The 22,710-nt window shown below is 34.5% G+C and overlaps 2 protein-coding genes across 4 annotated transcripts; both read right to left on the bottom strand.

Annotated features, from left to right (window-relative positions):
- Positions 1–432: 432 nt before the first annotated feature.
- LOC115953827 (plant cysteine oxidase 2-like) lies at positions 433–4,322 on the bottom strand. Its single transcript, XM_031071630.1, has 5 exons — positions 3,930–4,322; positions 2,027–2,148; positions 1,652–1,808; positions 1,369–1,569; positions 433–762 (listed from the first exon to the last, which is right to left on the bottom strand). Exons 1-5 carry the CDS (start codon positions 4,207–4,209, stop codon positions 632–634), a joined length of 891 nt encoding a protein of 296 aa, XP_030927490.1. The 5' UTR covers positions 4,210–4,322; the 3' UTR covers positions 433–631.
- Positions 4,323–9,362: 5,040 nt separating this feature from the next.
- Positions 9,363–22,023, bottom strand: LOC115952661 (protein RRP6-like 2). 3 transcript variants are annotated; one of them, XM_031069847.1, is made up of 15 exons: positions 21,311–22,023; positions 21,089–21,274; positions 19,727–19,882; positions 18,542–18,700; positions 18,349–18,432; positions 17,480–17,559; positions 17,266–17,316; positions 16,219–16,327; positions 13,078–13,160; positions 12,703–12,748; positions 12,276–12,363; positions 12,006–12,175; positions 10,830–11,183; positions 10,639–10,740; positions 9,363–10,179 (listed from the first exon to the last, which is right to left on the bottom strand). In XM_031069847.1, the coding sequence occupies exons 1-15, from the start codon at positions 21,734–21,736 to the stop codon at positions 9,541–9,543; spliced, it is 2,733 nt and encodes a 910-aa protein (XP_030925707.1). In that variant the 5' UTR covers positions 21,737–22,023; the 3' UTR covers positions 9,363–9,540. The 3 variants fall into 3 exon arrangements, with proteins under 3 accessions (XP_030925707.1, XP_030925706.1, XP_030925705.1); XM_031069846.1 differs by having other exon boundaries at positions 12,024–12,175; positions 21,089–22,023; XM_031069845.1 differs by having other exon boundaries at positions 21,089–22,023.
- Between the last annotated feature and the right edge of the window lie 687 nt (positions 22,024–22,710).

A 22,710-nucleotide genomic window follows, 5' to 3' on the forward strand; every position in this document is an offset into this window, starting at 1 on the left:
AATCATTTCATTTCATTCCATTCCCTTCCCTTATGAACTCCCAAACCCCTTATGAACTCCCAAACGGAGCCTAAAGGCCCAAATTCATTGTTTGCTCAAGTATAGCTCATTGTCATATATTATTTACCTGTTTCTTTTAAACCTAACAAATCTTAAATTCTTAAATAAATTTGAACCCTTTTCTTACTTTTGGTCAAATTGACTCCACCTTTCAAATCTGAACCTAGTCCCCTTCCACAATAATTTAGTTAACAAATTTTTAGTAGTTCTTATATGGATCTACTACCAACATCTCTTCTTTAACGTAAGAATAACAACTTTCACAGTTGTAAAGATCTATTTAAAAAAGGAGTTGTAAAGATCTATTTAAAAAAATGAATTGACAGTCGTGAATTTTGTGTCTACAAACCAGAAATTTCATGCACCATACACAAGGAAAATAGTGTCCTTATTTGAGATATATATCTAAAAGAATCATTTTATACATCGCTTTAAAGCAAAAGTCCAAAAAGAAGTCTATAATTAACCCGGATATATTCAACAACATACAAGATTATGAAAATGAAAACAAAAACCTGTAGAGAAAATTTTCAATAAAAAACACGGAGGGGGGGCTGTATACATGGAATAGCTAACACGTAGGTTCAGTAACCTGCGGCCCTAAGTATTCAATTCCATCCATTTGCGAGTTCTCTGGCATTTCAATCTCTTCCAACCATCCATAACTGTCACTGTCCTCTGTTGTCAAAGCCGCCTCTCCATCTGGATCAGTTAAAATTGAAATGTATAAGTCAAAAAGGATTCTTCTAAATTACATTTCAATCTACTTTAGAATGAAGGACTAAGATATTTTTATTGAAAAAACATAAAAAAAGACAAAACTTCACATCAAAGTTTCATCTTTCATTTGAATGTGGGGATCAAACTTTAGTTTCAAGCTTTTAGAAGGCATCACCATTCAGCAATACCAGTTAGAGATGCACTGATGCATGGAGTGGAGGAGTTGGTTGGGATAGAGTTAATTTTACCATGTTTTGGTACAGAAGTACGTATAATTGTACATTGATATCTAGGTAAATAGGTGTATGTATGAAAAAGGATTACTCTTCTACCTCTCTCATACCCAAGGGAAAGGTTCTTAATAGGTCCCTCGAGGGACTGAATTGAAGTGTCTTTGACCAAATTTGTATTTAAACGAAATACAGTCAACAATTCAAGCAAAGCTCAGTGCCCAACTCCAAAGGGTAAACCACTTTAACATAACTACAATTATTAATGGAAATATTCATGGTAAAATACTTTTTACACAGAGCTAAGATAACATAGTCTAAGCAGTCGAAGTAAGAAGAGAGCAAGAGCTTCACTCACTTGAGGCAGTGTAGGGATGATCTTTATAGTAGGAGCAATCCCGACCATCTTCTTTGGAATAGGGAGGTCCAATCACATCAAGCACTGCACATGGTGTTATAGCAGTGAAAGCATGGATATTCCCCCCTGTTGTTGGATATAATACTGAAGTGTCACAAGGAGCCTCGAAGACTCTGTCCGCTTTCAGCTTTGCCAATCTCACTGCAATAGCTACTTGAGTCAAACACCACGACATCTCACTTCAATTCAGTGTTCATTTCAAAAGGCAAGGAGAGAGACTCACGTTGAGAGGATGGCACCGAACCATCCAAATTGGTAGGATCAACCAAATCATACGACTTGATGTGCATTGTTCCTAGTAGAAGCTTACTAAAAACAGTCATTCCTGGATGGTTGTGAAGGGGAATAACTCCAGTTGCGGGCAGAAAGAATAAGCACAACTGCACAAGTGAAACATATATATCAAAGAGACGCATCAACAAATCTGACTATACATTCAGAAGAATGAAAAGGACCTGAAGAACTCCCTTTAAATGCTTTTATTACACCAGAATTTACTAGAGAATTCCAATTTTATTAATTTTGTAGCTCAAAATTAAGCAACTTGATAATTGATTAGCCCAATTTTATTTGTGACAAAAAAAGCAACTAGTCTTACCGAAAAATTGTCACACTTGTATATGGTTGTGTATGTGACCCTTGGATTCCCTTTGACCATATTTGTAGGCTTAAAGAACTGCAATTCGCTACTTAGCCCCACATCTTCTGGCTTCATATTGTCTGTGGCATTATAAAAGACTTATTAGGAAAAGGACACTAGTGTTAAATAAGCAATTAATATAATCAGTAGGATAAGTACATAGTGCATATATATGTACATCCTAAATATATAACAACTTCCCATATGCTAGAAACATGCATGCTATTTTATCTATTGCTTAGGGCAACAAAGTTTAAACTTCAAATCCCAATACCATGTACAAAAACGTGTATTTTAAAATAGAATATCCAAAAAAATAACCGCACAATATGTTGTTTCTTGCACAAAACGTGTAATCCATGCACACTATCTCTATTATTGTTCCACTTTGTGCTCTACAAATTACAATATGGATTTTGCTAATGTGTGCCTTAAGTGCACATAATAATTTTCATTTTTGAAAAAAAATTGCTTGAGAATTGAAAAAGTTGACAGCTTTTTCAATTACCGAAAAAATATTTCCAAAAATAAATAGCTTAATGTGTGCCCTCATGCCACACATTAACCAGACCCTTATTTTTATAAATAAATAAAAAATTGTAACCGGTTGTGATCGGTAGAACATATTATGAAATATAGATGCCGGTTACTTTATTAAAAAAAAAAATAAAGGAATTCGGTAATATAGAGAGTAACAAAAGTTAGGCACAGCAGTCCATAGGTATGCTTCCAAAAGCGTTGTACGTCCCAATTTTCTCAATCAAGAAGGAACAGCTACATTGTTTAAAGTAAAACCCAGATTCTCCTAATTTATTTTATTCATCAAATCCTTAAGCTTAACTGAAATTGAAAGTGACAGGACAAATTAATCATAAATAACAGCAATCATATAGTAGCAATCGTTGCCCAAGTCTAGCCAAAATATTATTAAAAGGAATGAATATTATATATTGCTCCTTAGGTTAGGAGGTACTATTTCTAGAAAGAAAAGTACTAAAAATAAGATTTCAATCCCCGTTGTCAACATTTATACTATATACAGATTAGAAACTACGTGCCCAACATCTTATTAGGCACTGCGTTGTAGTAGGTTCTGTACACAATGCATGGTTCATTCACGAAAACTAGAATATGGGTTAATTTTTTCAACTATATATTATAATTTGCAAAAGCAGAGAAGAGAACTGAATTAAGGAGAATGTATACTAAGGATTTATATATATATATATATATATATATATAAATGGAAACAAATAACAGAATCGTTCATTAAAAAACAAAATTACATAACAGAATTAGTTATTTTAGGTTTTTAATAGGACTAGGATTTTCTAAATTTCTTAAGGTAATGTAATTCCATGGTGGAGTAGCTAAAATTTTTATTTATCAATTTTAAATAAATTAGTGGATTGGATTTTATTATATAATAATCAATAGTTTAATGAAATACCAAAATAGTGAATTTTTTAAACGTTGATGTCGTTGCTAAATTTTCATATCGACTCAATTGAAAAGAAAGATCATATTTTAGGAATGAAACCACACACCCACCTTCCCCCCATCTCCACAAGACCTTGTACTTGTGGTGTGACCGCCAAGAGCGAGCGGTGATAACTCCATGGTGGAGGGCTTTTAGGATGAGGATCCTAATAATCTTTCTTCAACTTAATATATATATATATATATATATATATATAAACGTTAAGAAGGAAAGATGTAAAGGAAAAAATCACATATCTCTCAATATTGACAATGCGATTCAATTTATTATTATTAGAAAAAGAAAAAAAGGAAAGCAGTATGAATCGTCATACATTTATAAATTAACGAAAGTAGAATCCAATAGAAAAGAAAAGGGTACCAAGAATGGTGCAAAGTTTGTGGACATCGTTGGGAGCAGGAATGGTGGCTGGGGGGCCTTTGAAAACGTCAAGGCAGGAAACAAACAGCTGCTGTAGTTGTAGTGGTATAGGCATAATAGGGACCGTCGCGGCCTGCTTAATAATTCTCCGCATCCATTTTCTCTTCTTAATAATTCCCTTCTTCACATATCCAATCTTATTGTGATGTCCAACACCAACTCTACTACTGTCTCTTCCACCAACACCACCACCCTCCATTACCCCTGCCCCTGCCTCCATTAATTAATAATTCTCACAAGTCACAATCAAACTCTTTTATCTGTCACCTCTTGAAAACCCCAACAATATTTCAGCTTCAAAAATGATCAAAAACAAGATTTAAGAGTGGGGAAATATATATATATATATATATATATGTATATCTAAATGAATTTGTTTGAAAGAAAGAAAGAAAGAAAGAAAGAAAGAAAAGATGTAGCTCAAAAGAGGCAAAGAAAGATCTGAGAAAGAGATAAGAATGGGATCGATAAGATGGTGTTACTAATATACTTATATATTATAACTAGAAGAGAAAAGAGAGAGAGAGAGAAAGCAAAACCAGGGGCCGTTTGAAAGAGATAGTAAAACTAAAAGTCAGTGCCTTTGAGTGGAAACCGTTTGGGGAAAAAAAAGCAAAAGCAGTATGTAATGTAGCAGTTGGATTAGCGCCCCCAAGATTGAGTGGAAAACTGGCGGTTAAACGGACCCTGGTTTTGTGGGTCAAGTTGGTTCTGACTCTGTCTCTGTCTCTGTCACTCCTATATTCCTAATATACTATCTCAATTCTCCATTTTGCCACCTCCCAAACTGCTTATGTGTCGATTTTTTTTTATATCTATTTTTTAAATGACGGTCTTCACTCGCTTCAAATAAAATTATCTGAATTTTTTTTTAATCAAGGACGTGATTCGCTTATTTTATTAAAATTGAAAATTACTAATAAAATAAATTGACAAACATTAAAAATAAAAATAAATAAAAAAATCCTTTCACCGCTTCCCTTTTACTTCTTTTTGGGTAGATGCCATAATGAGAATTACCCTTCAACATCAATGGCCGCATGCTTGCTTTTAGATTTTTTTTTTTTTTGTTTGTCTGAGAATAACTTTTATTCTCAACAAGCTTAAGGAGGATGCTCAGTAAGCTTGCTTTAGAATTAGATTTTCATTTTGACTTTGTCATAGATATATATATATATATATATATATATATATGAAATTCATGTTAACATCAATTTAAGCCCGCCACATAGACACACCATCACCTCTCTATCATTCACAACACGTCACGTGAGTAAGTTGTGGCATAAATTGTATCATTTTATTCGGCACAAGTATTATTCTTAATTTTAATCTCTCATGCAAAATAAATAACAAAGACAAATGTTAAATTTTGCGTGCGCGTGCCACCCGGGGGGGTGTGGGGAATTTGGACTTAATGGATTTAAGCTATGGATCAAGCATCTTTTTTTCAAAACCATTTTTGAGAATGATTTTTTTTTTTTTTGCAGGATTTTGAATTTTTTTTTTCTTTTTTAAAACAAGTTTAGAAAATATTTTTATTTATATACGGGATTTTGGACATTTTTTTTAAAGATTTCTTCGGAAATTTTTGAGAAAACAAGTTTTGATAAAATAATATTGAAAAAAGATTTTAGGAAAATAATTATTTAATTTTAAAGTCTTTTGGAAACATGTTTTGGAAAATGATTTTTATTAAAATGGGGTTGTTGAAAAGGTATTTTTAAGAAAATTCCAATGGGCCTTTAGGTAAAGCTTCTCATGAAAAAAAATACCAACGGATTTTTTTGGGAAAAGGTTTTCTAAAATAAAGGAAATTCCATGGAATTTTTTAATGAAAAAATTTTCAAGAAAAATATTTTATGAGACAAAATTTGTTGGAAAATGAGTTTTTCTTGGGAAATTTCATGAGTTTTTGAAGAAAAAAATTTGTTTATGAAAATTGTTTTCTAGGAAAAAAGATCTTAAAAATAAGTCCAATGGGTTTTGAGAAACGTATTCTAGGAAAATAATTTTAGCGAAAAATCTCACGGGTTTCTAGAAAAAGTTCCTAAGAAAAGGATTTTAAAGAAAAAAATTTCCATGAGTTTTGATAGTAATCTTTCTAGGAAACATTTTTAGGAAAAAATTGGCCTCATGGAAATTTATTGGAGGAGCCTTTCTTTGAAAACCTTTTAACAAAATTTTATTGATACTTTTGAAGACAACATAGACTTGAAAATCATTTTATTTTTTTAAAACAAATTAATTTGAGAAAGATATCTTGGGAACAAACCTTTTGATGTGAGGATAATGGAGTTTACAATTACTATTGGACTCATATGTAAACTTATTCACAAATAATTGAAAAAAACTTGTAAGGACAATGAGTTTACATACCAAGTCTAAAGCTAGACAACAAAGAGATGAAGAAAATGCATGATACATAAGTTTGAAGTTATTTTACACATAAAACAGGATGAAGAATTTGGGAGGAGGTGAGGGAGAGAGGGAAGACTCTTTGATACCACTATTTTCATCCCTAGGCCTCAAAATCTTGTAACCCCTTGATGGCTAAATGAACTTTTGTTCTAAAGTTAGGGTTTTAGAGGCAAAATATGACTAGTGTTTTTCAATTGATCAAGGGGGTTTATACAAAGTCTTGGGTGTATTTAATGATTTGTTTTTGGCAAATGATTGAGACTTTAGACCACCAAGATGTTGAATAAGGGTAATTTCTCAATTGCCCTTTGTGTGGGTATAGTCATAACTTGCTTAAAGCACAATTGGGGAAATAAATCATTGGGTGCTCTTCCCCAACTATTTCAGCTCATTGGGGAGCTATTCTTAATGGTATCCAGCAGCCGAGGTTAATCAAGGGTGTCAGTCAAGCTCTTGGGGCTAAAATGAGCTTGTTTTAGCAAATTTCAGCCACATACAACCGGAGTTGTATATTTTGTTTGGTGAAAATTTTGGCTACCAGCCCCCAGCCCACTTTGCAACACGCATGGCCTGAACTTAAAGAAAATTTGTTACAAAAATGACTTCACCTAACCGTACAACCTCATTGCGAAGCAGGTTATCCTTTATATGTTGTGATTAAGTACATTAGAGTGTACAACATAATGGTTTGATCACTCTCCTACACTTAGATAAATAGTCAACTAACTCCAAATATTTTATAAATTGTCACCATACTTAAATATTTTAATTTGTTACACCCTAATTTTCTCAACTTAATTTTTTCATACTATTACTAAAATAATATAAGGATATTTGCCCTATGCTTTGGGGAACAAATTGCCACCAACTTTGGTGTTCGCATGATGATTTTTTGCTTACTTTTCTAACCTTAAATAATGAAATGTAAGTGTTTTTTTTTTTTTAAGTGTGAAAGGGTTGGTGGTTGCAATAGAAAAAAGGAGTCACCAATTATCATAAGTTTACAAAGCTTTAGAAGGCGTGCATCACATGCTATTGTAAGAGCATTTCTTATAAGAATTTGCTACAAACAGTATTATACTTTGATAATGATACACGTTTATTAAAATAATAATAATGATACACAACTTATATATCTTGATGGGCAAGAGCGAAAGCTCTAAGTCTAACATCAATTATTATAATTTGGGGACTAGCAGAAGTACATTCACATAAATAAATAAATAAAACAACCACATGAGAAAACAATATTTAATGTGGTTCAATCAACTCCATGCCTATGTCCACGGACAACGCTAACCAAAATATCCACTATCAACGATATGGATTACAACAACATTAATCAACACTCACAAACCTCACCAACATAAAACCACAAAACCAATCACCCCAATAACTCCCTCACACCCACAAAACAAACAAACTCTCAACACACAACCATGGGTAATCTTTCAATCCCAAATAATCTACTAGCTGCACTTCAAAGAAACCCACTCATGTTTTTCTAGGAGTCTTTCTCCTCCCCACATGGGAGGAATCTTAAACTTAGGAATCGAGTGTTTTCCACAATGGAATTTGATAAGTGAGATTTCAGGCAAAAGCCACCAAACCCTCTGTAACAATGCCTATTTATAAAATTTCAAATTCTATTCATTAATAGACAGAGAATACTCATTACTTTTGCAATAAGGAATACTTTTCCTTCTATGTAAAGGAGAATCCGTGTCTTCCGTACCAAGTAAATTCATTGTCTTCTACACCATGGAAAAATCTTTCCTTCTACGTCAAGGAAACCCAAACCAAAATTGATTAGGAATTTAAGGCAATATTCAAAAAAATCTTCACCTCAAGTCAAATTCCATCAAGCAATCTTCATTCTTCATTGATGGAACTCCACCTAAATCCAAGCAAGCTTTCCTTGACCAACTTGATATGATTGATATAGAGATACTTTAAATAATAATGTTATACTCTTTATATGTTGAATTTTGTGTAAAAGTATAGTTATTGTCATTTTGCATTAGTGTTTAGCTTCTTGCTTTGAAATCTGAAATCTTATAGATGTAATCTTTTTTTTCTTTTCATAATTCAGTAGTTACAACGGGAAAAGGGGATTTGACCCCAAGATCGCTTAAAAACACCAAAAGAGTGTTAACCAATTGAGTTACAATGTTCTTAGTGTCATAAATGAAATCTTAAAATAATATTTGTCTCATCACACGCTCTTCGGATGTGCAATGAGACTTTTTATTTTAGGTTTACATGTTTATCCACTAATATTAATATCGTCAGGAGATTCATGAGCCTAGCTTAAAAAATGAACACTAAAATAGCATTTAAATCATGTCTGGATTTGCTCTTTTTTTTAAGCTAGCCTCACAAAAGTCCTAATTCTATCAATAGTTCACAAATACGTAATATTAGCAGACAAACATTTAAACCTCAAAGATAAATGAAAAATTATAATACTAAACCAAAAAATAAAGCATCATTGCACGTGCAAATCACATGCAAGTGTGATTCGAGTGTGCAGTGAGGCTAGTAAGACATCATAGTTTTAGAAATGCGTAAATTACAACACGAGGGGCTAAACATTATCTTGGGACAAACTTATGAGGGACCAAAAGGTAATTTTGCCTTAAAAAATTAATCCGTTTTTAAACTAAAACCCCTAAATAGTAACAAGAATGAACTTCCACATAACCCATCTTGCTTTGCCTCCTACCCTCAATTTGAACATAAAATTTTCATTAAAAAAAAAACACATTATTAATGAAATGGGTGGGCTGTGGGTTGTTCATGCTGGATTCTGATCTGTTCAAATGTAGTATAAGTCCAACTCAACACCCCAAGCATTAAGCCTGAAGTGGGACCCTCATTACCGCTCATCAAACTAGTAATACAGAACCTCAGGGTCCTGTCTCGTGCTCTATTTTTCCTACCAAAAAGAGATAAGAGTAAAGACTTGGTCATAATGCCTGGCCTTGCTTCATAATGAAGCCTAGCAATGTAACAAGATTCACGAAGTTTAATTTTCTCATTTGATTTATTTAATATTCCTTTTGACAACCTTTACTTCGGAAACACAACATTCTTTTCATTTCTCTCACACATTAATCTGTTGAGAGATTCAGCGAAAAGTCGCACTTCTGTTCCCAGTTGCCGGAAAAGCTTGACGTCGTCTTCCTTGAGGAAATTCTCCTGTTCCATCATCATCTCTTTGGACTCGACCTTTAATTGGGCCTTTTTTCTTACCCCCAGAATCACGCCGGCTCTTTAAACCTTTGTCACCCTCTGACCCCAACCCATCCTCTGGATCTTCTCCAAATCTGACATGTTTCCTTGCTGCTTCATAATCAAATGGCTTCAGCTGCAAGACGCAGCCAGCTTCCTGAGATTTCTCATTTTTTCTGCCATTCCCATTTTGATTAATTGACTCAAAGCATTGCTGGAAGCTTGATGACAATTCAGAGAGAGACATAGGCTCATCATCCATTTCTGAAGCAGATGCCCCAAAATCACTCTTATGCTCATCTGCGGCTTCTAAATTTCCATGTATTGGTTCCTCTACATTTAGATTATCTTCCAACATTATAATATCATCTGATCTAGAGTTGGCAGCTGGCACAGCAGCATGCCCTTGAGGTTGACAAGTTTCCACGGCTGTATCTGGCACTTCTATAACTAATTTTGACTGCTCACTTGTGCCAGAAAAAGAGTGGAAGGGAAAGTTCACTGAAGATCTGATTTGCTCCAACTTGATCTCTTCCTGGTAAAAGATTGTTAATATAGTTTAGTACAAAAAAATAAAGCCAATTAGATCATCAACTGCAACAACATATGAAATCAAATTACAGAGGTTCAAATAATTAAAAATAAAGTGCCTCAATAATAGTTACCCACACCCTCAACATGTTCAAATATCATAAAATTACCCACATCCTGCACTCACAAAACATTTGCAGGTAGGCTGTAGGCTAAGTTCCCATGACAAGCAGAAAAGAAGCATCAACAAACACGGGTTATAAAACATAGGTCCCCACCAAAATAAATAAATAAAACGCCAAACTCCATCCATTTCCTTTTTTTTAATGGAGAGAGGGAGAGAGAGAGATTAAATGTAGGATGCCAGGTTCAAGGATTAACTACACTAGAAATTGGAATCGCAGAATAACAGTTGGCAAGGAATTGCAATGTGCTTCATTATCTAAATGTGTATAAAATTCACCTTTTTGTTGGTATCAAACTTTCTCTTTGGGGCTGAATTCCCCAGGAGTGCCCCAAAAGCACGGCTAGGCTTCTTAAGCATCTGAACAGTTGCTCCAGTAACCTACAAAGGATAAGGCAATTAGTTTTAGACTAAACCACTGTCAGTAAGAATCCAAATCATCAATATAAAAAATAATCATGATTTACAACCTTCGCTGAACCCAACACCAAGGTATCATCAATTGCATCTCTGCTCTGCCCAGTAGTGAGGCTTCCTCCGACAAGCTGTGAACTATAACAATCAGAATTTATACTGATGTTCCCACTTTTATCTGAATGCTCAAAGGGGAATCCTTTTCCTTCTTTGTCAACTTCAGAGGCACTGCATCCAAGCTCTGAAGACTCATCTTTCAGCTGAGGAGAATGCAAAATTGCAGACATATTACCATTCATTGTATCACCCCCATCAATGCTTACTCTTCTAGCATTTCCAGCTTCACGTTTTATAAGAGCATCAGGTGAGAAGGCATCAGATCCATCTGTAACTTTAATTTCTTCTGATGCCTGAACAATGAAAATTTAATGCTATTTAGAATAGAATAATAAGGATCAACATTTTCCAGTGCAAGGTGAAAAATCTGTAGCACAAAAACACCATTTCGAACATAACTATAGATTAAAAATTCATATATTGGGAAAGCAATTAAACAAGTGAAACTCTATACAAATTGTACATCCTTTCAATTTGCTCCACTCAATGCAAAGCCTCATGAACTCTCTAGTTTGCCAATTAAGTGCTTGAGCAGGACAACAATATAATACTGTATGCATAAACTTTCTCAATCTAAGGTCAGACATTCAAACAATGTACACTATACCTAGCAGCATCAAAGCCACCTTCATTAGTCAACCTACATAACCAGACAGGTTTTAAAACAATTAAATTATAGTGACTATATAAATTATATAGAAGTGATAACAAGAATCATTCATAACAATAACCACTAACTTCTTCCATTACCTATTTTAACTATAACATTTGTAGAAATCATTGCCACACCCCATAAATATCAGATTCTACAAGCTCCCAACAAATTTCTATTCACCGTTATTGACTTGACTTTCTTTATTTTGGTTCATAACAGCAGGCTACATGAAGACACAATCAACTCTATCTCTGTCGTCATGCTTTAAATGTTGCAAAGCTGGTTCTAACACATCAAAATTTGTAGTCTTCACTTTTTATTGTTGAAAGCTTAACCTATCAAATTGGAGTTTCCTACTTCTAGATTATATCCATGTTCCTTAATTTTGTGGAACAATTGTTCAAAATTTATGCAGCAATTTCATTTCTCACACTATCACCAAGCTCCATCTGGGCCTTACAATTTCCATAAGTCCCACCTTCAGATGTTCAGCAATAGCTTCATATGCAGCAGCATTTTGTACAGAATGCCTAATGATGCTAAGAACAGGAGAGAGATTGTGCTCAACGTAAGGGTGCTTTGATTTCACCAATCGACGTAACTTGCTAGTAGTGTCAGGCTTCTGCTTGGCTAATACAAAAGAATAATAAAAATAGTAAGAACATATTGTACGGACACCATTTTAAAAACAAATAATCAAGCTGATAAAAATTTTCTTAGGTTTCCCTACCAATTTCAAGAAGAGTTTTGTTTGGCAATATATATCCAGTACTCTCATCCTCAGCACGAGCAACCACATCTCGCCACTCACAAAGGCCCTGGAAGCAAGCTAAGTATGAAATCTAAAATTTATATTAAAATATAAAAAATAAAAAATAAAAAGAAGCCCACATAACTAGAGATCACTAAAATAGAGAAACCAACTGCAGATTATCAGTTGACTTAAACTATCCTATTAATCATCCATTCATTTTGAAAGATGAGATGGTTTTTATTTTGTGAAATCCCTTATACTTTGATTGATACATTCCATGGCTCCTACAAGTCAAACAATTATATCAACTACAATGATAGAAAAAACTTCTTAATAAATAACCCTGAAAAATATTTATCTCAATAATAAAAGAGAAGGTACAGGAAAATGGCCAGCAACGTACTGCAACAATGGCAAGCTGCTGAGCATCGAAACTGGCAGCATGCAACCTGCATCGAGAGAGAATAAATATTGACTGAAGTTGTTAAGAGAGAAAATTTGACACAGCCAAATAAAATAGAGGTTTCAACAGGGGGTCAATGGGGTAAAAAGGCAAATGAATATACATAAGTACATAAATGTATTTTTCAAAAGAGGGCATAACCCAAGTATGCAAGCACACAACTGGGATCACCCCATAAAAAATAAATAAGATTTACATTTCAAAATAAAGGGTTCGAAAATCAATAAAATAAAAGAAGACGTTGAAGAGCCAAAAAATAGTAGACCAACACCCATTTGAAAAGAACTTTTAAGAAACTGAGAGTAAGAAATAGACCCATATATATGGAGATATGAATTTTCTGTCAAAAGCTCTTTCTCATATAGCTGCATGCACACATCACAACTGCGCTTGTAGACCTATCAGCAAAAAGATATTTCAGTAAACAATGAGAATTTATAGTAACTGACAAACATCATAACATATGGAGGATAGTGAAAAAACCATTAGAATTGATTAAATTATACATGTTTATAGTTACTTGGAAAGGAAGATAAATTTGGTCACAACCAATACAATTTCTGTTGTGCAATATTTGAAGAATTTACAAACTTATATTCTTGCCTTAGGCCAAACCATGACCACCAATCACACCAGTACCAGAAAGTTCCTAAGAATCCCCAGACATGAGGGAAGGCAGTCAGGTAGAGAGTTTCTTGCACATATACTCAATTACCAGATGCCTCCCAACCAAACCCAGATATCCCCTGAAAATCCCACCAAGGATGTCAAGCACCCAGATTTCCATACCTTGCTTGTCAAAAAAAGGGAGCAAATAGCACTCCACACCAACCCCCCCCCCCCCCCCCCCACAACACCTACTCTAACTATGGTGCAATTGCAATGTCCCCCCACAAACTTCTAAATTGATCAATGTTTTCCCCTTAACCAACGGTAATAAGCATTTTGCCCTTAACCTACTGTTAGCATTTAACTCAAAATTTTCGGGGATTTTTAAACTTGGAAATCAAGCATCCAAATCCCAAGTAAAAATTCCATGGGGAAAGGCGTCATTTACAAAATCTAGTAACACTACCACTCATTACTCTCACACCACCACCATCGGCCGATACCACTGCCACTGTCAACATCAATTTCACTGCCATCGCCACCACACCACCATCGCTACCATCACCATATCACTAACACTGCCAATGCTGGCACCATCATTACCACCACCACGGTTGCCGCCACCACCTCCATTACCAAGTCATTGTCATCATCAATCCCAAAATTGTCATAATTATTATAATACTCTAAATTCTTTATTTTTTTATGTTTGTCAAAATAATGGATATTCAAATTGATAGGATTGAAATTCCTATCAATTAAATCCAGTCATTTTGAAAATTCAACCAAACTAGATAATCGAAATTTCATATTTCTGTTAGACACGTTTTTTACAAACAATTTTGACTTTTAACTTTAATGGATATCCTACTCCAAGGATCATCATCCACAAATTATCCCCTATTAAAACTCCAGGCTTTTGTATACCACAAGCAAAGGATCTTATCATTTGAAATCAGTGAGACTGAAACATATTCAATCTAACAAAACAAGATCCCCAAAGCACACGGATAGAAGAGCAACAAAATAAGTGATAAAAAATTATGAGTTCACAGCAAATATTTAAGTTCTATAATCCATAATTTAAATATTTCCAAAAATCTTGACCCATACAATATGATTAGATCTTATAGGCCAAATCAAACTCTAGTGAGCTAACTCACTTGCGATTCACAATTTTCTCTGTGTTTGGGTAAAGAATTTTACGATTCACATTCGAGTCAGAAATATTTTAAAGACCATCAGGGATCTACTTAGGGACAGATTGGTTGACCACTGGTTTCACTGATACTAAGTGAAAACACCATAAAGATATAAATAAATGAGGAAAGGAGAGATCGATACAAAAAGAGAATATCTACTCTACCCCTATGGCTGGAGCCGAGGCTCAACTTTATTCTCCAAATAGTCACTCCCATTTACTGCCATTTACATCAACCTGACTATGGTAGCTTAGGGCTTGTTTGGTTTGTGTTGAGGTTATATTCATTTTCTATTTTCATTTTCTCTACTCATTTTCTATACTCAAATCTTGTACTTATTTTTTGTTTCCATCTATTTTCTTGTTTGGTATCATTTTTTGCTTTGTCTCCCCCTTCTCTGTTTTTTTATGACAACCACCAATAAATAGAGAGAGAATGTGTTCTTTGATATGACAAGTCAGTGATAGTGGGACCCACAGATTTGATTTTTTTAGAAAAAAACCACTGTATTCAATTTTTGTATTCAAATCCATTTTTTTTATACTAAAAATGAAAACTGAATACAAATACAAAGCCAAACAAGTTTTTTAATGGTGGGTCCCACAAAAAACTGAAAATGAATACAAAATACACCACATTTTTTGCTCAAACCAAACAGGCCCTTAAAGACTCATATCCCATACTAAAAATGATGGTTAAAAATTTTCTAATTCATAACAAGAAATGACAGCTGCTACTTCTAAGCATCTAGATGAAATGATAATAGAATAATCCAACAAAAGCAGAAAACCTATAGACTATTTTAGTGGAGACTCCATAATGCATACTGGCCTCACTATAAGCTGTTAAAATAAACTGATGTCATCAATCCAAGTACATAACAATCAAAACCAATCCAAATACACAGTTCCTAATTTGCAAATGTCCCTCCCACCACTCCCTCTGGTGCCAAAACTAATTTTCATAAAAGAAAAAATCAACTAAAAGAACAATGGAATGTCCACATTATAATCATTGAAACATTAGCTCACAGCGAAGCCACAGATAATTGATTTAATGTGAAGTATTAAAATAATTTTCAATTTCATTAGATTATGAATTACAGGCACTTTTAGGCACAGAGGCAGATCTAATTTTTGTATAATTCCAACAAATTTTTTATTTCGTATAATTTTCAAAGTAGTAACAAGTTACTCTTCCATGGCTGGATCAGTGCATGAAGATTATACATCCACTGAAGGAGCTTCAAAATTTTCATACCCTTTATGCAACATCACATGAATGTGCAGCCGTAAACAATGCAAATATCATAAAAGGACGAAACCAATCACAAACTTCAATGAGATACATAAACCCAAGGAACTTCCCTAAAATCCAACCAACAAGTATATTATCAAAATAGGGCCCAATTTATTTTCTAGAAGAGTTCGGAGTTGGTGCTAATGGTCCATTAAGACTATCTCTCCTAAAGTAGCATCAAAATTTCAATTATACGTAGGCATTTAAAAAACTTGATTCTCATTAAATCATATATAAATTATAATACACAATATCACATGAACGCAGTGTAAAAATCACTAAAGGGGAAAAAAACCCACAATCCCATAAAATCTGTAGAAGATGGTAATGGTGCAGGAGGAATTACCTCTACTAATGGAGAATCAATATTTTCGGCCTCTTTAGGCATTGCATACAGCTTGATTCTCATTAAATCATATATATACAATAGATAGTGTGTATCTTCTCTGGCATATCTGTGATCATAAGAAGGCAATTAGATGATGATAGAAGTCAAAAAAAAAAAAAAAAACCTTTATCATTAGTGGAAAATAGCAAACAAGTAATCATGAGCATGCAACACCTTAAACTTTGAATTTAGACCACTCACAAAATATTAGCAAACTAAGAAAACAAAACATCATTTATAATGAATGTAGAAATTCATATTTTGACAATTACATACATTTTTAAGTAGTATCTTTTCTTAGAAAAGTACAAAAATATGTGCACCATCCTAGTACAAAGAAGTAGACAAGGGTAAATACAAAAGTGACTAAATTTAAAAACTTTGAAAAAAATCCCACACATTTGAGAAAGAAAAATAGCCCATTGTTGCAATCCAAATGTATAGCATTCTTTTGAGAAAAAAAAATTTTCAAATCCAGAAATGAAATTCCATGTCCGTCAAAAGTAAGTATTATGTTCTCGCCATATACACCACATGATTGCCAATAGTACAGCCTTCCAAATCACTGCCTTTCCATGTCTCCGAAATGACCTCTCCAACAAGCCAGCCACTCTGTTACCAAACAAGGCATAACCCACTTGCTGTACGAAATGGAATGAAGAAGATGATTCACAGACCCATAGACTTACAACACTCGCTTGCTCGTATCTTCCAATGACTATTTGGCTACAATAGTCAAATATTGAGATAGTCATTGTAAAATACAATCCTGTTTATATACTTAATTCAACTACAGTACCAACAGACGTATCTTAAAGGCAAAGTGATGATAAAGTGAGCAAGTAAACAACTCTAATTACATATAGACAGGAGGTGGATTCTTTCAGAACTACTAATTCACTTGGGTTAATGACTTATTAAATTTACTTTTAACTAATAACAATAATAACTAAAATTTTGGAGGCAACCAAGAGAAGAATTTCAAGCAGGAAACTCTCCGTGTACCTTAGCATCTCCTCAGGAAGAGGGCGTAATCTCCAATCTGCATTCTGGTATCTGCAAGGAGTTGTCAAGTCAACCTTATAGTAACGCAGAAGAAGGAAAAGTAGTCAACCCATAAGTAGCAGCTTTTTTTTTTTTTTTGGGGGGGGGGGGGGGGGAGGGGATAAACAGTAACAGCTGAATCTAGTGAAACTGAAAATTAATTTAAAAAGCATACTCTTTGTTAGCAGAAACTCCACAAAAGTGATGCAAAAGAAACTCCAAGCTATTTCTCTCCAATTTCAATACCTTCGAGGCCTGAGGATCAAAAAGAAAAGTTCACATTCATAATAAGTACGAGAATATCACAAAATAATTATGATTACATGTTAAAAGTGGGGAAAAAAGGAGCATATTGGGGTGAAGAAGGGTGGGGAAGGATAGCAACCAAGAGAATCTTGCCAAGCATCTTAATAGAAAGACCAACTTTCCTATCTACCATTAGCCCTAGTAACCAGTGATTACTCTTCCCTTTTAATAAGTAGGTCTTGAGTTCAACCCATTGGACAAGATGGGAGAATACTGCCCCCTTTGTAGCCTGCTACCACTAAAAAAAAAATAACAACTTCCTATTCTTTAGAAGGACAAAGTAAAGCCTTAGAACTCATGCTAAAATATGAATCTCTTTAAAACATAACATAGAAATAAATCCATGCGTATCCAAATAATAAAACAAGAGAAGAGAACTGAAGTGAATAGAGTAAGAAGCCTCTCCCTGAAGTAAAAATTGGATGGGATAAACAAGGGAATTTTTTTTAATTTAAAATAAAATAAAATAAAAGGCAAAGGGAATAATCAGACACAGATAACCTGAGATATCTAGTAGCACAAAAATTTGGTGAGTTGCAAAAAAAATCAATACAATCCTATGCCCAGTATTGTGCATGCAGAGCAATATCAACTACTTGGAAAAATTAGTTTCTGATGGAACCACAGTACTGAGAAATACACCAACCATAATATAAGATTTTTACCTACAGAGGCAAAAAGCAATAGATACAAGGCTTATATATATATCCCAACAATTAGTGATTTCGATGTGCAAACCTGGCCAGTGTCAAACAAATTGCAAATGTAAATGCCAAAGTCCCGCTGAAGCCACACAATATCTCGATCTGCTCCATGCATAACCTAATTGAGTATAAATATTTCCCAGTATCACATAATTTGGTAAATCTAATACCCCCCCTCCCCCAAAAAAATAAAATAAAATACAGTAGTTGGTGAGCAAAAGATCAACCTTTCTCTTGGTAGGGTCCTTGAAAACCTCCCTTAAATATGGGCCAATATGAATTCGAAGCTTTAGAGTATCTACAACAAAATCTTCTGTTCTGGTAGATATTTGCATCAAGCAAGTCAACCCTTGAAAAGATCGATATTGATTATGTTCCAAATCAACCTAAACAATCACAGAGGTTAAAATGAACATAAAGGAACACTTATTGGAAAAAAAATATACATGTACAGGAACAGATATTTTAATAAAATTTAACCCAAAAGAAACAAAGTAATCCTAGTATTAATATGTCATCTTTTAGAAAACCTAGATTAAGTCCAGGGCCAGCCATCCCACATAGATTAATTGGAAGAAATAAAGGAGGAGAAAGAAAAGGTAAATAAACTTTCAATATTTTATGAGTAGCTGATACACACTCACAAAAAAAATAAATAAATAACATTCCATAATCTGAACTGATGGAGAATTTTGAACAAGAAATCTCTCTCATCAACATTAAAAATGTCAACATCAGGAACTTCTATGTACAGTATCAGCCCCAGGTTATCTTCATAGTGACAATAGTTGCAAGATGGTACATATAGAGAAGCAATTGAGTCAAGCAATCCACACTAAAGAAGTAATCAGAGTAAGATTTAATGGGTTAATTATTTTAAAATTACAAAGAAAACAACTGCTTTGCCAAATTATTCAGCACACACACAGTAACCAACTATTTAAGGTATTAAAAGGCTCTTGATATCGAAATCTAGTTCTCCAGAAGGTTATAGTGCTGTTAAACCCTTCGACCTAACTGGATCATCATGTCAACCTCACAAAACAAAATTGCCCCATTCAATCCTCACTATTACCCTCATGATTTTATTAAAGAATGACTTGTCCAAAAGGCTATGTTAGAAGTTCCCACAAGTAACTATGAGTACTCATTTGCTAATATACGTGGACATAAGGATTGTTGAAATTGCCAGTTCAACATACACACAAAATTCCTGAGCCCTTGACACCACATGGACTCATTTTGCACTTTACACCTTGCCAATAGAAGTAGCTCAAGTTCTACTTGTTAATGATTGTTGTGCACACCAAAAATTAACAGTCTGGCCAATAAGAATATACTCAAAAAAGTAAGATTAAGCAAGCAGGCTACAACATGTTGAAATAAAATAAATCACAGTAATCAAATTTTACCGCAAATTCATTCACACCACGCAATTTAGCAGCCATCTCTTTCAAATCTTTCACTTCCTCCACAAGCTTGAAAGGTGTAGACTCTATAGAGGGGGGTTTTACAGGATCCACATTCCCAATGTCTTTATCAACAAAATCCATAAAAGAAAGCTTCTCCTATAGGAATGAGAAAACAATAAATAGCAAGAAAACAGACTCTAATTTTGGCAACATATACAATTGACTACAAGAAAATGAAGAGAGAGGATACAATAATTGAATATAAAGAAAAATGAGATAGAGAAAAAGAGAAAAAAAAAAATTTCCAAACCACTCTACAATTAGGCTGGCAACAGAAGTTCCAATCAAAATGCATAAATACCAGAAAAGCGAACACACTCTCCCAAAATGGTCTCAATTAGAACATATAGCTAATCATGTTAACAACCCATGAGCCATCCATAATGTAATTAGTAATATCTTAGGTTTAAAATCTCAGTTTGTAGGTTGCTCTTTTTGTTGGGTGAAGAGAGAGATTGCAACAAGGCTGCTCATGTTGCTGCAAAGCTCTCGCTTGGGTCTAAAGAGTCTTTCTGTTTCAATAAGGATGATCTTCCAAGAGCACTTATCTCTATTTGTAAGGAAGATTGTCCATCAGTTTCCTCTTAAATGAACATCACAGATTATCAACAACAAAAAAAATCATGAGCCTACAAAAATAAATCAATGCAGTATGACCTAGAGAAGAAAGTGATCAAACTTAAAGTATGACGCTAAGTGTCTCTTATCATTTCTACTGTCAGCATGTATATGATAGTTACTAACAGCTTGGAAGCTCCAAAAAGTACCTATTCAATGCATTTTGCATCATTAAAATTATCTCAAATGGACAACATCCATGAGAAAAAGATATTGAAAAGCAGAAAAAAAGCCAAAAGGTGGGTTCAAGTTATCTCAAATGTAGAATAAGGGATCTAGGTTCCCAATCGGCAGAGGTTTAAAGCCTATGCTGTGTATCCAAGAGTTGCCCATTTGGATATACATCACTATCAGTTTCTTTAAGAACTTCTCCCCCCTCCCCATGTGTGTGTTAAACATACTTAGTGTTCTCAAAACAAAACAAAACAAAAAAGGTTCCCAATCGGTGTTTTGGGCGGGCAAGCAATTATAATGGAGCAGATGTCATAGGTTCAAGTCTATCATACTCATAATAAAAAAGAAGGAAGTTCAAATATATCGATCTAAAAGAAAAGAAGGCCAAAATTATAAACGTATAAAGAATTGCATTCCATTTCATCCACACACTAGTGTTTGTGTTTGTTCTTCCAATCCCAAATCAAAAAGAACATGTTAATACAATAAAATAGCGAAAAGAAAACATACTAGGGGATGAATAAAGGCGGTGGTTTGGTCATCGTCGCTCCTCTGTTGCTGCAACCAAACGTGCTGAAAGGGCTGGTTGGAATTATTGACCAAAATAGTAAACTCCTCTTGTGGCTTCCTTATGGATGGTATATGAAATGGCACCTTCGGTTTGGTCTTCGTAGCCAACTTTACAGCACTAGCACTAGCACTAGCACTAGCACTCGCACTGGCACTGGCACTCGCCCCCTTCTTCTTATTGCCATAATGCACCAACTGAAACCCAGAGGAGTCTGTCTCTTCCTTCTTCCGGAAGTCGTCGGCCGACACATCAAACCGCTCAAGAAGCTCGTCGTTGACATTCACGAGCCAATCGTAGGCGTCGTCCATGTCTGCTTCAGGGAAAGCAGCGGCAGCAGCTTTGGGCGGTCCTTCTTGTTGTCTCCAAACCTGAGCATTATCGTTTATAGAGTGGAGCATCGACGTTGATTTGTTGGAGATTTCGTGGATGGGGTTCTTGAAGTCATCGAAGTTGTTGAAGAAGTGAAAGTCTTTGCCGGAGGGTACGCCGCGAGAGGAGGCGGAGAGCTTGGACAGTGAGGAGGCTAGGGTTTGGGCCTTGTCGGCTTCGGCTTCGGCTTCGTCACGGTGGTGGTGATGCTCATTCATCGTCTTGAAATTTTGATTTTGATTCTTGGATGGTGATTATTAGGGTTTGAGAGTAATAGGGGGGCTTAGGGTTTTAGGAGCGTTCCCATCATGAGTATGATTATTTTTATTAGGAGACAAAACAAAAAATGAAATGTGCGTTTCACTTTTCAGTTTGGCGAAGGCGGGGTGTGGGAGTGGGGATGTGATGGGGGCATTTTCTTTCTTTCTTTCACACACACAGCCAGAGGGAGAGAGAACGTGGGAAGTGAAAGTGAAAAAAGTGTTCTGTTTTGTTTTTTTTTTTTTTTTTTTTTTTTTTTACTGTGCCAGAGGCAGAGAGAGTGTGTGTGAAAACGGTTCTAACTTTTTAAAGGCCAGTGGTCATGTAACAAGCGGTGGAATGCACGTGCCCACCGCTACATGTACAAAATGTGATGTGCACACGAAAATTGTTATGTTATTTGTGTTTTTTTCATTTCGTTGAATGCCTCTCTTTTTCTTTTTTTTTCTTTTTTTAGTTTCTTAGAAATTTGCAATATCCTCACAACACTTTCATAACAAATTATTATAAACATGCAAAAAAAGGGAAATTTATGTTGTGAATTCAAATTATAACTAATAACAACTTATCACATATAATTTGTTGTAAAAGTGTTATAGACGTCTCTTTTTTTTGTTATTGTTATTATTTTTATTATTATATTTGATTGAGATGATCATTGAGATATGAAAAATGGGAGAATTTGTTTGGTTGGAAGTGTTAAATTGACAATAAAATTGATGGTCTGTTGTGTTTTTCACATGAGCCCACTAAAACAAAATCTCTCCAAATCGAAGATAAAACAAAAATAGAAAATTAGGAATGAATTACAAACAAAAAATGACAATGTTTTTCCCTTGCTTACCATGGGAATAAAATTCTCAAAATGCCTTCACCCAAATGCATCAAACTCACCATTTGGTACCAAAAATATAAAAATAAAAACTCATCT

Source organism: Quercus lobata, chromosome 7 (genome assembly GCF_001633185.2).
Source record: "Quercus lobata isolate SW786 chromosome 7, ValleyOak3.0 Primary Assembly, whole genome shotgun sequence".
NCBI classification, from domain to species: domain Eukaryota; kingdom Viridiplantae; phylum Streptophyta; class Magnoliopsida; order Fagales; family Fagaceae; genus Quercus; species Quercus lobata.